The sequence below is a fragment of the Meleagris gallopavo genome, chromosome Z, assembly GCF_905368555.1.
Source record: "Meleagris gallopavo chromosome Z, MGAL_WU_HG_1.1, whole genome shotgun sequence".
Taxonomy (NCBI): Eukaryota; Metazoa; Chordata; class Aves; order Galliformes; family Phasianidae; genus Meleagris; species Meleagris gallopavo.
The window spans coordinates 40,532,708-40,547,362 of NC_139435.1; the positions used below are offsets into that span (position 1 = coordinate 40,532,708).

Consider the following 14,655-nt stretch of genomic DNA (forward strand, 5'->3'; position numbering starts at 1 on the left):
TCATCTACAACATTGCAAAGCTATAAAAAAAAAAAGTACAGCTAACAGATTTCTTTAGCATCTACCTAAATGTTTTCCTGGTTGCATTATATCACAGACTTGGCCTTAAAATTTTCATTTTATTAAAATATCATGCATCTTTCTTATATCTGCTGGTGAAATTTTAAAACATCAACACTACATAAAGGCTCATTCTGCAAGAAACAGTATTAAGTGGCAATGCAATCTTTATGAGCTATATTTCAATGGATATCTTTAACATCCATGTTTTTATCTTAGCAGTAGAGTAGGTATTTTGTAAAATAAAAGAAACTGCTTTAGAAAACCATCAGACAAAATGGGCAGTTTATGAATATAGGGGAGTAGTGCTCATCAATCTGTACTACAGTAAAAGATCACAAGTTTTTTTGCACGTAAACATCTTGTCTCAACTAACTCAAGATGTACAACTAGAAAACTTACATACTGATTTTTACCCTCCTTGTAAGGATAGACTTCACACATCTGAACTCAGGCCATAAACAAGGATATCAACATTACTCACATCATGGAATAGTAAGTTCATGTGTTTAATTTTAGCTGGGGCTTAAAAGGGCAGTGCTTGTTTTTATAAAACATACTCCACTGACCACAAGTATCATCTGTTTTAGATAACATAACAGAGTTAGAATATGAACAACAATAAATTATTATTTTGTTAAGCAAAGAAAAAATTAGTTTTCCCACAGGTATGCATTTAGAAACCTTCCTAGTATGTAATGAAAAGGCTATTTTCAGTAAGATTGTTTTTATCCTAAATAAAAACACTTGGTTTTATCCTAACCTCTCCATACCCACATTCCCTTGCACGCACACACACACACACACACACACACACACACACAAAAAAAAAGGAAAAGTTTAGAATAAAATACCTAATGCCACCATTTTAAAGTACCCAAAGAATTTTATTTGTTTTTACACTATATTTATCCTGGTAGATAATGGTGCTTATTAATAGCTTTGATGTAGTACACAAAATTCTCCTACACTAATGCCACCCTAAAATCACAAAGAAGATTTGGGAGCCAATTCAACAGACAAAAATTGATGGGATTATCCTGATCAGTTATTTCTTATATCAGGATAGCAGGTAGCACATGTACAGCTTGCTTGCAGACGTACTGGAGGTAAAAAAAAAAATAACATTCGTACTCTTTTACGTGGATTGTAACCAGACATTAAAATATTCTGTGTTACTCTACTGGATAAAACAGTCAGATTTGTAGTTCTCCTTCCCAAATCTTTTTAAATCACAAATGTAAGTTGCAACTGATATCTCTAATATTCCTGTTCATTAAAGAATTTAAAACACATGTAAAGTTTGCTTCAAATACTATATAAAGAAACATTACTTACTTCATAAGGCTAGTGTTCTTTTTACTAAAAGGTCCAATGATCTTAAACATCAGTTCAACGACTCCATTCTTTCCTAAGGACACTGCATTTACAGCTGGAAGAGTTTTAAAAAAAAAAAAAAAAAGAGCTATTTTAATACAATATAACAAGAAAGGCAAAAGAAAATCAATATACTCAAACTAAAATCCAGGCAATTACATTCTGAAATACAAAATTCTCATGACAACTTGACACTAGTATTCACACAATCACTGTACAGACCTAATCCTTATAAAACTTTCAAAATAAAAAAACCATAATGAACAAAATATTACTGCTTTACAGATAAAATCAAACTATTCCTAGTGCATGCTTCTGATTCCTTTGTTACTAAGATAAATCATTGAAATGATTTTTTCTTTATGGAAAAAAAATTTTCCACATTTTATTGAGAACACCACCGTATGTAAAATTTTGAGACTATCAGGATCTATGATTTGATAATATCCTTTGGCACCAGGTTAGAGAGGTTTACCCACCAGTATCTGAAAGTCAAGCATTTGCTGTAAAAGACAAAAATGCCAACCAGCATTGCCCCATTTAATCTTTCCTGAACTAAATGTTCCGCATGCAGATTTTCAGAAAATGAAAAATAATAATAGAATGAGAAAGGCACTAATTAAGAGAAATAGTGCTAAGATTGTTGTTCAAGGAATGCACACTGCATAGCCTATACAAGCACAGGAATTAAATTGCCAAATAAGCTCAGCAAGACACAGCAAAATAATACGACCGCAACTAAGCAGAGAGCAAACTTCAACATAATAAATGCTGCATTAGTGGAATTCAGTACTTGAAGCAACTTGCAAAGTCATCATCATTAGCAGCACTACTACAATACTCTTAAGTTAATTAAAATTAGCACTCTATTCAGTAGCAAGCAGAAAGAAACTGTATGTAATGCCACCCAGTAAACTGAAGTAAACTACTATTTTTCCTGCTTGTAAAGAGTGGGAAATACAGAAAGATAGAGATGATCTAAACAAAATCTGAAACAGAGACTCCCATGTTCAGGCTAAAGCAAGTTTTCAGCTAAGCTATGTGATTAGTTCTATTAACTTCTCCCACTTAAAAGTATTTCACCTCATTACTTTACTGCTCAAAGGAAACAAAGCTTCCACACAATGTACTGGGTCTTTACAAATTCTACATGCTAATCTTAGAGGGCATCAAGTCAACTCTCTCAGAGGAACGTGATTATGTTTTCACCTTCAGACATGTATTTAAAAGGTTAAACGGCCATTTCAAGTTAAACAGAAAAATCTTCAGCACACTTGAAGAGGAGTAAGAACCTCTCTATTTTCACCACTTCCTACTATCCATACAAACAATCAATTAGGCTTTTATGGAATAGTATTAGTTCAACTGTAGGACACATACACAGAAAATAAGGGAAAACTTAAATAGAAGAAGTAAATTCCTAATTTAACTTAGCAGCCATGAATTAAAATAAAAATACAGTGAAAAGCAAAAACTCATAGGCACGTATAGAAGTGTTTTTGCATGTACAATGTCAACATTCTTGGTTCAGATCATAAAGTGTCAGCATTTATGCAAATGAGATGCCCTCAAGTTGCACATAACTCATTACATGAGTTAAACTCACTGTACACTGAACAAAAAAACAAAGATATGCAAGAATACATATGCTTCATAGATTTCACTAGACCTTTAAGCAAGATGACAGTACAAAAATCAAATTCTTGGGTAACATGGTGACAAATCATTTAACATTAAACAAGTATTCAGATGCTATATTTTAACCATGTCTGCATTAAAAAAAAAATGAAACCACGAGGGAAAGAGTGATCTGCAATACTTACAGTTAGTTGAATAAACTCTTAATACTTGAAGACATGGCAATATTAGCCTATGGTTCTGCAAATTCTGCTTCACTAAATTCAGTGTTATGTTCAAGGCACCATTAATTCTCGCTTTCATGCCAATCTTTTTGTCTAACATAAAAAAATACAAGATCAATCAAATCAGTTCTGAAATTATCATTAAAATATGAAAGTTAAATGAACTGTGAATTCTTGCAAGTGACAACTTAACTATGCATGTCTATTTTTACAAATTTTTCCTTCCCTCTAATCTAGTCCTCCTTTTTTTCTCCTCAACCACTTCTGAGAACATGGATGCTTCAACAGAAAAAAAGGGAAAAAAATTTATTATGTTTCCACCACAAAACCGCAAAGTTACTTAAATGTATTGATTGTTACCTTTTGGACCAATTTTTGCAAGAAGGGTATGAAGAAGTACCATTAATTCTTCATTTGGTGGAGATTCTTTGCTTGCATTCAAAAGCAGCTGCAACAATATCTGTGTCCCTCCTTTGGTGACCAAGATGTTTGCTCTCTGACCACCACCTGGTAATCAAAATTCATTTGAGGCTGTCATAGCCAAAGAACAGTTAAATACCTAAACTATAATTATCAGAAAGAAAGACTTTCAATAGCAATGCTTGTAGCAATATTTTCTTCAAAGCTGACTGCATAACAGTAAAAGCATGCTTATCTTAGACTTATAGGAACAGAAATTACTTATGGATGAAAGCGTATTTGAAAAGTCACTTCATTCTTTATTTACTTTTGATTGTCCCAAAGCACATAATAATGCATATAGCCTTAGCAAACTTCAGGAAGAAATAAATAAACAAATTCTGCAGAAGTATGTAAGAGTACAATCACTGTTTGTTAATAAACACTTACCAACTGAGACTAATTCAATGAGGATACTCAATATATTTAGAACAGTTTGAGGATCTCTTGTATTCTGCAACAGAAATAAGACATATTTCTTTGCTTGATTTAGAAATCTAGTATTGTCATAGACATTTGAAGCACAAAGAAAATTGCCCACACAAAAATCAAGCAGAACTTCAACTGTTACTGCCCTTATAACCATCCCACCTGAGTTTAACCATAAAACCTATTAAAATCTATTTCTTAATATGACATATTAATGAAAATACTTGAGAAAAAAAGGGGAGAGAAAAAATGAAGTACAATGTACTTCAAGTACAATACTTCAAGACCCTACCTAATCATTATAATTCTTTGAAAAAATCACATTTTAGAGATGAAGAAGAAGAACTACATATTTAATAATACCAAACCCAATTAGAATATGGTAACCTGAAACGTCTAAGTAAGCAAAGAGATTAAAAGGTTTTACCTCTAGGGTTGACAGGATAACTTCTACTGCACTGGAACCCTTAGAAGTCATCTCCTTCTTGGTTTTTTCTGTCAGTGAGAAAGAGGCAGTTTTTGTTTCAATGTATTACCTACTATAGTGGTTTGTATTATACTATTAGACACTGTTGTCTTCGGACAGAACATAAATTTTAAGACAGTCTGAAAAGTGAAGATAGCCTGAAAAGGACCAGCAATAAACAATATTTGAAAGTCAGAGTAAGAAGCAGAGCAAAAGCAGCTGCAACTCAATACGAGTTCAATTCAGAGAACCATTTATGACAGATACTCTGAAAGTAATGCCTCCTATCCATTATGTGCACGATATCACAAGTGGATGCTGAAGGTATGCCAGTGGAGCGGAATCTTCCCACCAATATTCTGTTACATTTTGTTGCTGTGTGACAGATGGAAGCGGAGGGGCAGTCTGACAAAATGGTGTCTGACTCTGTAGTGTGTATGAAGCAAAGGTGTGTCACTGAATTCCTCCATGTGGAAAAAATAAAGCTGACTGATACTTGCTGAGTATTTATGGAGACAGTGGATGTGAGTACAGTGGGTAGTATGTTCCAGCAGTGGTGACAGTGGAACATCTCTACCAATTGCACATTTTTATCAGTGTGGCATGCAGGCTCTTGTTCACCAATAGTAAAAATGCTGAGAAATAGCATTTTGAGGCTGAGAATTTCCTCTGTCAAACAGTGTTATTGTGCTCTTTATGTCTATTGTCATTTCCATGGAAGTACATTGGAGGCAACTTCGGTATATTAGTCTACTGTGGTAACACGTTGCCTCCCAACATAAAAACTAAAAATGAATCATTTTAACAGTAAATAACTTATTCTTCATATGAAGATATTCCAAGTATCAGTTTTGATCCTCTCACTATGAGAAAGATATTGAGGCCCTGGAGTATGCCCTCAGAAGAGCAACAAAGCTGTGAAGGATCTGGAGACCAAATCTTACGGGGAGCAGCTGAGGAAACTGGCATTGTTCAGTCTGGAGAATAGGATGCACAGAGGAAACCTTATTGCCCTCTACAATTACCTCCTTCAATAAAAGGAGGAGGAGAGGATGTGGGGGTCCATCTGTTCTCCCAGGTAACCAGTATCAGAATGAAAGGTAATGGCATTAAGTTACAGCAGAAGAAGTTCGGGTTGGATATTAGGAAAAATTTCTTCCCAGAAGGAGTGGTGAGGTATTGAAACAGACTACTCAGAGACATGGTGGAGTCACCATTTCTGGAGATGTTGAGGAAACGTATATGTGGCACTTAGGAACATGATTAGTGGGTATACTGGTGATATGTAGACAGTTTAACTAGATGATCTCTAATGTCTTTTACCAACTTTATTGATTCTATGATTGATAAAAGAAGAACACTTTCTTTTATATCAATTTACCTGGAGTTAAATATTTTACAATATATCAGATACGACAGTATCACATTAAGTGTCCTTACACTTAAACTCATTACTTAAATAACTGCTCACATATATATTATACTTTATGTACAATATAAATTACAAAAAATATGCTGCACTGACAATACAAAATGTATTCAGTGTAACCAGTACTATACCAGATAACATTAAACATGGTCTTAGAAAAATCCATTACAGAAACAGATAGATAATAAAACTCAGCAAGTAGAAGCAAAAATTAGAAGTCCAACAAGTAAGAAATAGAGGGAGAAAGGCTCAAAAGGAAAACCATTGGAAAGAAAAAAAAAATCAGTTGTTTACCCTGACTCTGGACCAAATGAAGGATCTTTGCAGTAACATATCTGGCATTATCTGCTTCTGCCAATACAGAGTCCAAATTGATCTTCTCCAGCTGTGACAGCAAAGACACAGTCCGAGAACTGGTAGAAACACTAAAAGAAAGATTTTTTTTATCTTCATTTATATATTAACAGTAAGCATGATATCAAATACTAGATCAGAAAATAAATAAAAACCAGATACCCACAACATTAACAGAAAAACCCAAACACTAAAAGCAGAAGTCTCAGAAGTCCCATGTGAAGAGTACACAGCACAGCTTCTTCACTTCTGTAGTTTATCTTGATTGGAAAACAGGCATACTTCTTCATACAAAGGCTGCTCCAAAAGTGTTCTATGTATTATACTGCTCCATGACCTACAAGTAGATGCCGGTGGTATGGCAACAGCTTTTGAACATTCCCACCAATATTATGTTACACTTTGTTGCTGTGCAACCAATGGCAACAGAGAGGCAGTCTGAAACAGAAGTGCAAGAAGCAAAGGTAGGTAATACACATAGAAAACATGGTACCCATTGATGTTCATCAGTGTTTACTGAACATCTATGGAGACCAACCAGTGGATGTAGGCACACAGAAGAGGTGAGTGTATTAGAAGTGACAGAAGCAGAATTGACTGCTCCTGGTAGTTTCTATGACTAGTTTTCTTTCAGTCTGGTCTTTCTGAAATGAAGAAAAAGATTATCAATCATAAGTAAGCCAGTGTTCATTAGCTAAAGAAAAAAACTTAAATTTTAAGTTTGAAAAATAAAAATAAAAATAAAAATAAATTAAAAAAAAAACTTCAGGAAGTCCTCCTGTATGATCAGAGTTTGGATTTGTTTTGAACACGAAGAGTGTTTTGGCCAGTTTTGACAAAGATGTTTTGATATCACAACTTGCCTTGTAAATGTACTTCACATAAGAAATTATTTATAAAGACAGGTAGGTTACAGAGAAAGAAAGAATGTAAATATTTATAGTGCCAAAATAAAGTTTGTCTAGAAAACATTTCATCTCCTCTTCAGTTTCAGGCTATAACAATTATTTAGAATAGTTTTCATATTCACATTCCTATAAGAAAGTGATTTTTAGATAAACTTTTAACATTCAAATTATAGTATACAATTAAATAGAGGAGATTACTTTGAAGGAGAAACAAAAGTAACTTTACACATTCGTATCGTTAAAATTCTGCAATAGTCAACAATAAATCATGTTACACACACACACACTGTCCTGACTATTTGCAGTGAAAGTACATAAGATTAACTTTATAAATAGTCAGTTAGTATCTCTTATAATAATGCTAATAATGCAGAATTATTACTTCTTCATTTGTATTTTATATGTGTAAAAAGGCTTCACAAGCTACTACCTCTTAAAAAAAAAATAGTTCACATACAGACAAAAATGTTGAAAGCAAGGTTAAAAAAAACCACAGATAACAGCAAAGGTCATGCTGCTGTGAAAGCAAACCAGTAATAGCTGCTGAAGAAAATGTTTCCAAAACTATTACTTTCCCACACTGACATCTAAATAAGCAGCATAATTTAAAAAACCCTTCAGATTATAGATGATACTTATAATCTTTTAACATCAGTAGTAAGGAACAGCAAAACTAATTACAAATCTTAAATCAAAATCATTTGGTAGACTTCAATTTAAGAGTATTTTCTAATCTAAAATAAATGTCTTCCTCAAATATCACATAATGTGTATGATTAAAGCATAATCATTTTCAGTTCTTTCTCACCACCCAATATCAGGCTGAATAGTAGTAATAAAGCAACAATTATATGCCTAAGCTTTCTTCTGCTTTTTACTCCTCTGTTTATTCACTGAACTCAACATACTCCAAAATTAACCCAAATCCTGTCAATCTGATATACAGAGAGACTTCGAAAGGATGTTAACTTCACCAGCTCCAAAATGAAACAAGAAAGCGCCCAGCTAACTCACAAAGAAGCTATGGCTGGAGGGTAGGGGAGGGAGAGTGTGTAAGTAACTGCTGCTTTGTTATATCATTAGTCTAACAATGAAACACCACTAGCTGCCAAGTAGGAAACAACTGTGGATAGCAGCAAAATGAAAGAAGAAATAGAATTTCAAAATGTTCAAAATATAAAATTAATTTAAAGAAATAACCACTTCAAAGCAAATCTGATTTTTTACTTCTATAGTGAGCCAAAAATCAGCACTGGTACATGGAAGTAATATACCACTTAGAGACAGTTAATACCTAACATAATACCTTTAAACTTAGCAAAAGCTTTGAGGGGGCTAGGAAGGGTATATAATCCTCACTGTAGGCTACTATAACAACTTAATTGCAACAATTTAGAGGTATAATCTTCTCCTGGAGCTAGAATTTCTAGTAAGGGCAACCAGTGCTAACAGTTAGTTTGAAAATTGTTTTAGACTATTCATTTTGCAAGAAGTCCTTGAGCAGAAATATAGCCAAATAGATTTCACATCTTCATAACACCCAGTTAAGCATTCTTGAAATTGATAGCAGTCCTAGAGTCTGTGCTCAATATGAATCAAAGTCCTCTTCTAAGACTGAGTTTTTCTCCTTAAAGTAGGAATTAAAATTTTATTAAATTCTACATTAATATACCTACTGGTACATAATACTGTAATAGTTTTCAATGTCTGTACTGTAAATTGGAAGAGTTGTAGGACACAACTTATGGTAGCCAGCCTGAGTGACTACTCCTGCGCACAGCATCACTGTGATAACTCATGTGACCTGAGAACAAAATACAAGCCTAAGCCACTGTGGAAGCCTTTTGGGTACCTGAAATGTAAATAAATACATCTTGTCAACCAAGCAACCCAGTATCTCTATCTAGAATAGAGTTCTTCAAAATAAAGGAATTCAGTGTTCTTAATCCAACAGGTAGGTAAAACAGATAAATAATCAGAGTGGCACAATAGAAACTGTGTCCAGTTGAACTAAATTTCACCTTAAGCTGATGACATTCCAGAATCTCACAAGAACATCCTTAATATTACAACCAGCCACAACAAGACACTCATTTTCCCGCAGTGTGAAGAACCATTCTTTTTAAAAGGGACTTTTTTTTTTTTTTTTTACCTCACCCATTGTAAAACTTTCTTCTAAGACGACTTCATAGTCACTGAGGCTTACATAGCTTCCACCATTTCTAGTTATAAAGACATAGCTACAGAACACCAGAATAAGATTTGTGAGGTCACTGATACTATTCTCAAGACCATGTTTGGTCCTCCTGACAGATATATGATCAACCTGTACTTAACGGCCTGCAAAAACAGAGACAGAATAACAAAAACAACTGTAATGTAATACTTTGCAAACTTTAAAGTTTTGATCACTGCAGTTTAACCTTAATATTTCTGTCCTTCCTCACTACAAATATGAATACCTACTGTTCTTTATCTGTCCCAATAATATTTCTCTTGAAATATACTATCTTGCACAAATATTTCCATCAAATAATGAAAAACCATTTTCTGCATTTCACAAAAGTACTTTGAAATCATTTGGTCCTCCAATGTTTTGCAGATCTTTTGAAATACAAGTTGTCCGTAATTTTAAGAAGTATTGCTCTTTCAGTTCATTAGCTGAACCTCATAGTATTTTCATTCAGTTATGACCAGAAGTAGAAAAAAAAATAGCATATCCAGAAAAACTCTGCACATTTTTTTTTTTTTGTGATAATGAGTGCTACCACTTCAGTCAGTGCTTTATTCTAGGATACTTAAATGGAGCAGCAGCCTTATCTTCCTGATGGCATTATCATACACAGCGATGTCTAAAGCTTCATTACAATAATATGTACATACTATTTAATGCCTCTGTCCTGCTCATAGGAACTCTTCCCCATGTGAAACACAAGATAAATTCTCAAGAACATCTCAAAACACGTTTGCCTGTTGAAAGTGTCACCTGTTTTGTTAACTCTTCCAGAAACCTGTGCGAAGACCAGAAGTGACTGATCTACAGTTACTTAGTTTCCTCTCCCTCACTTCCACAGACACAAGAACTACATTTGCTATTTCCATCCTTCTGCACTTAGCCTAAATCCCATGAGCTTTTAAGCCAACAAGTAAGTTCTGGGACAGATGTAGGCAACTTTTCTTTAAGCATCTTGAAATGAAGCTTAGCAGACATTTCTGACTGTATGCACTGCAAGTGTCTATACACTGGAAGCAGTTACCCATACAACAAAGAGTAGACTACAGAGGTCAATACTTGAAAAAGAACTTCCTCAACAAGAAAACACCTTTTCTAAGTAAGTCCTCTCATTGCAGTGACATTCATTCCAGCCCCACCAGCCTCCCTAATGTTTAAGCATTCCTGCTGTGATTATGAAAAAGTACTAGATTCATAACTTGCCATTACCCACTGTGCAGTGCTTTTATCAAACTATGTGCAAAAACCTAAGTGTCTGCTCAAGATGAGAAAGATAACTAACATCTGTCACAGCTGTTATCAAACATCAGTTATCTCAGAATAGTTTTAGGCTATTTATCTTTAAGAAGTGCTTCAAAATAATAGTCAAATGGAAGAAGTCAGTTTCCCAACAGTATTTACTTTCTCTGAAATTGCTGTTTGCTGTTAGCCAATACATTTACATATCAGGAAATGTTTTCTTTCTCTACAGCAAAGTCTTGTGCATTCCAGCATGTTACCTGCAGTAAATCCAGTGTTCCTGCAAAAAGTTGATTTAAAGTAGGTAGAATTCTCTCCCCTCACCCCTACAACCCCCTTCTTTTTTTTAATCTAATCAAACCATTTCCAAAACTAACTTTCCTTTCAACCATCCCCAGTTACCACTGTCTTTAGAAAGATGATATTCTGGATTGGTTCACTCTTATCTCTGGAAACAATCAATCACTTTTGTGTGTGTTTATGACTTAGGAAAAAATTATTTTCAGTTACAGCGAATTAAACTTTCATTTTAACACAGTAGCTAAAGAAAAATAATAATAATAAAAAAACTTAAGTGGCCATTCTGCAAAATATAATTTTTTTAAAATACTTTATGTACTACAGTCAGTAGTGTTTCCAAGAATATCCACTGCTAAGAGACTGACTCTGCATATAATGTCTAAGAAACTGGTACATCCTAAACAAAAAACATAAGTTTCTTTACTGTTTTCTTGGTTACAACTTTTGCACAAACAAGAATAATCAGTCTTTAACATCAAGCTGTTCCACTACTACGAGAAACAAAACATAAGACTAATCTAAATGTTTTCACTTAAATTGCTATATAACACTCTTACAAATTTTAAATCCACCCCAAGATGTAAGATTTATCCAAAGTACAGCAAGTACTTCTCACAAATTCGTTCACTCATTTAGAAAAGAACTAGAATTTCAGAGGACTATGATTGAAGCCAAAATAGCCTATTTTGCTGCACTGACAATTTTTCTAAAACACCAGATCAGATGGTTTGCTGAAACAAAATGGTTCAACCTGTGCTCGCTCAAGAAAAGAACAAAAAGAACAAAACTGAAAGTCCTTCAACAGTTTCCTGATGTTGTCTAACTGTGACATGGCCTTCCACAGTTAATCACATAGCTTTTTAAAATGTTAAGATGAGCTATCACAAAAGTAACGAACTCTTCTGTAATTTCATTTGTTTGTTCTGTTGGACTGTAGAATTGTTATATAACAACATTTTGTAACTTCCTGTGCAATGTTATAAAGTTGTCCTTTAATTCCTTCAGTAAAAATGCTTTTTAATGTTTCACCAGCACCTGCATGAAATTATGAAATTCATTGATACTTCTTTCAAATAGAATGCATATTAACATACATATGGATATATTTGAGAATAACTGCTGGAGTGCATTTTAAGTGTGAAAAATTATCCATTAAAAGTGAAGTTACTTTATGCTAACCAATGTAAACTTCCTCAGAAGGAACATCTGGACACAGTGCTCCGGGTGTGATCCCCCCAGGGCAGAGTAGAGGAGGAGGAGAACATCAACTCACTCTCATAAGGGATAAACAATATTTTATTTAACATGAAGACTGCTTCTTTACAAACCTCAAATGTCTTGATGCTGAGAAGTCACTAAACTCACCTTTTTTCAGATGATGCTTTTACTTTGTTCATATCGGAAATCTTATTCTTCAAATCACCATCTCCAATAACCTGGAAGATATAAAACAATCACAAATTATTGATGTCTATTACTATTTATTGTTCATATGTTATTAATATATTGAATGTCTCTGCACTAGAAATGCTAAGTTTATTCACACTGATCATACTTCTTCACACAGACACAAGCTCTTCCTCTCTTCAATCTATTTAACATCACTTTTAAAATATTGTAGTTTAAGTATGAGCTGTAGTTCCACATTATAATTTAGTCCCACCAAGCTCTGAGTTTTATTATAATCAAACAGAAATTGATGTCAACAGATTTAACAGACAGTATTTTCATCTCCATAACTGTAAATCATCAAATAAAGCTTCTGCAGAAGCTACTATATGCACTTTTAAAAACTTTCTGGATAATGTGAGATACCACAAAGTACTAATTTCTGACAACTATTCGGCACATCTACGATAACAAGGAATAGCAGCACAGCAAGAAACATGGAGTGTTTGGTGTTCTTATTTAAGCAAGACCTGAATACATTTCTTGGACAGAAACCATACTGTGCTAAGGAGTCAATTTTCCTATCCTTTTAAGGACGTAGTGTCCTCAGGGTACACTGCTTCCTCAAACAGTGCCTCTGAGCAATTAAGGTTGCAGTCTACAGGACCATTAACTCAACCTCAGTACTTCTATTTGAGGTCTAATATGAATAATAAATACTCTACTGTGACAACAACAAACCCAGAAATGTAACATCAAAATCACAATGGTGTTCTCAAAAGGGCACAGGTTAGTTTTAAGACAAGTAACAGGATAAAGAGGGGAAAAAAAAAAAAAAAAAAAAAAAAAAAAAGATATTCAGATATTCAAAAATAGAGGTGGCGAGACAATACTGCACTTATTCTCTTGGGAAATGACAGAAAGAAATATGCACACCCCCTAAACAAATTTGTAAGACTTTTCAAAAATCTCTGTTCAGCATATATAATAACCAATTTTTGATTATTGGCAAATTCCAGTGCTAAATTCCAGATGCTAAAAGTCTAAAGCAGGTGAAGTATGAGGGAAGTTTGTTTCAAAGCTTACCTGAATACAGAATCTTCTCAAAAAGCAGTAAGCAATTGCTCAGCTTTTCAAATATTCCAGCTTCACTCAAGTGAACAGCTGTCATAGATTTGTTCAAGTAAGCTTCAGGTGCAGGCTATCTTGGCTTCCTTTAAAGAAAATGAATAGTTAAAGGAGAATAGCTGTGTTCACCACAAAGCAGACAATACGACAAAAAATATAGTTGGGATTATTCAATCCAGACTGCAGGTCTTACTTCAGAGGGAATATATTAGATTCTTGAGTTCAAGTAGCCAAGTGCTATTTAGTTTGCAGTGCTGACCTGCTGTCAGACAGATGATTAACAGGCTGACAGTGCCAATAGTGTCCATATATTATACTATGCAGAAATGCCTTACAAGTGGAGCCAGCAACACAGTTGAACTATGCTGAACAGCAAGGTCTTAATTTCCTTGACTCTAAATTCAACATAAAATATTGAACTTTAGTTAGTGCTAAGATACAAACAGTCCAGGTCAAGCAGGTTAAAAAAAATAAAAATGAACTCCTACACACAAACACACATATACAAAGCAAAAAGGATCAGGGACAAAAGAGTAAAACACTACACAGCAGCAATTCAGAGGGTTGAGTAAAGTAACTAATTATCTCTCTAACATTCTATTAGACGATGCAAGAAATCACACAGTGATATTAAAACTTTAAATGCTATGCTTAATTTGAATAAAGGATTCCAAGAAAGGTAAAGACAACAAATACATGGGGCACAGCTAATGCCACTTGTCTGTCAGTGATTGCATAGAAAAGAGTAAGTTACCAGCAGTCACTACACACTAGGAAGAACAACCAAAAGAAAATAAATAAATAAATAAATAAAAGGAGTGAACCAGAAGGGAGTAGAGGGTGATGAGTAGTTAAATTTCAAGTTGGATTCTACGGAATCTCCCACAGTCATTTCATACAGCCTGTGGAACAGCATCCCATGGTAAATTCCTCATAGTAAATTTCTTCAGGCAGGTGAAGTTCAAAATCAGAAGCTGTACATACATAACAATGCAATGCTAAGACACGTCTAACTTTTTGTA

The 14,655-nt window shown here is 34.1% G+C and overlaps 1 protein-coding gene across 17 annotated transcripts in view; it reads right to left on the reverse strand.

Moving 5' to 3' along the window:
• Positions 1-14,655, reverse strand: part of AGTPBP1 (ATP/GTP binding carboxypeptidase 1) — a 58,644-nt gene that overhangs the window by 35,756 nt on the left and 8,233 nt on the right. For 5 of the 17 annotated variants that reach the window (XM_085214442.1, XM_085214440.1, XM_085214438.1 and 2 more), the window contains 8 exons: positions 13,592-13,719; positions 12,482-12,552; positions 6,377-6,507; positions 4,615-4,682; positions 4,149-4,212; positions 3,660-3,806; positions 3,261-3,392; positions 1,399-1,492 (listed from right to left, as the gene is read on the reverse strand). In XM_085214442.1, coding sequence (XP_085070568.1) covers positions 1,399-1,492; positions 3,261-3,392; positions 3,660-3,806; positions 4,149-4,212; positions 4,615-4,682; positions 6,377-6,507; positions 12,482-12,513 — 668 coding nt within the window. In that variant the 5' untranslated portion in view covers positions 12,514-12,552; positions 13,592-13,719. Of the gene's footprint in view, positions 1-1,398; positions 1,493-3,260; positions 3,393-3,659; positions 3,807-4,148; positions 4,213-4,614; positions 4,683-6,376; positions 6,508-6,602; positions 7,081-12,481; positions 12,553-12,671; positions 12,906-12,931; positions 13,008-13,591; positions 13,720-13,826; positions 13,890-14,655 lie in introns of those variants that run through there. The other 12 variants (XR_014880690.1, XR_014880689.1, XM_085214452.1 and 9 more) reach the window with 8 other exon arrangements.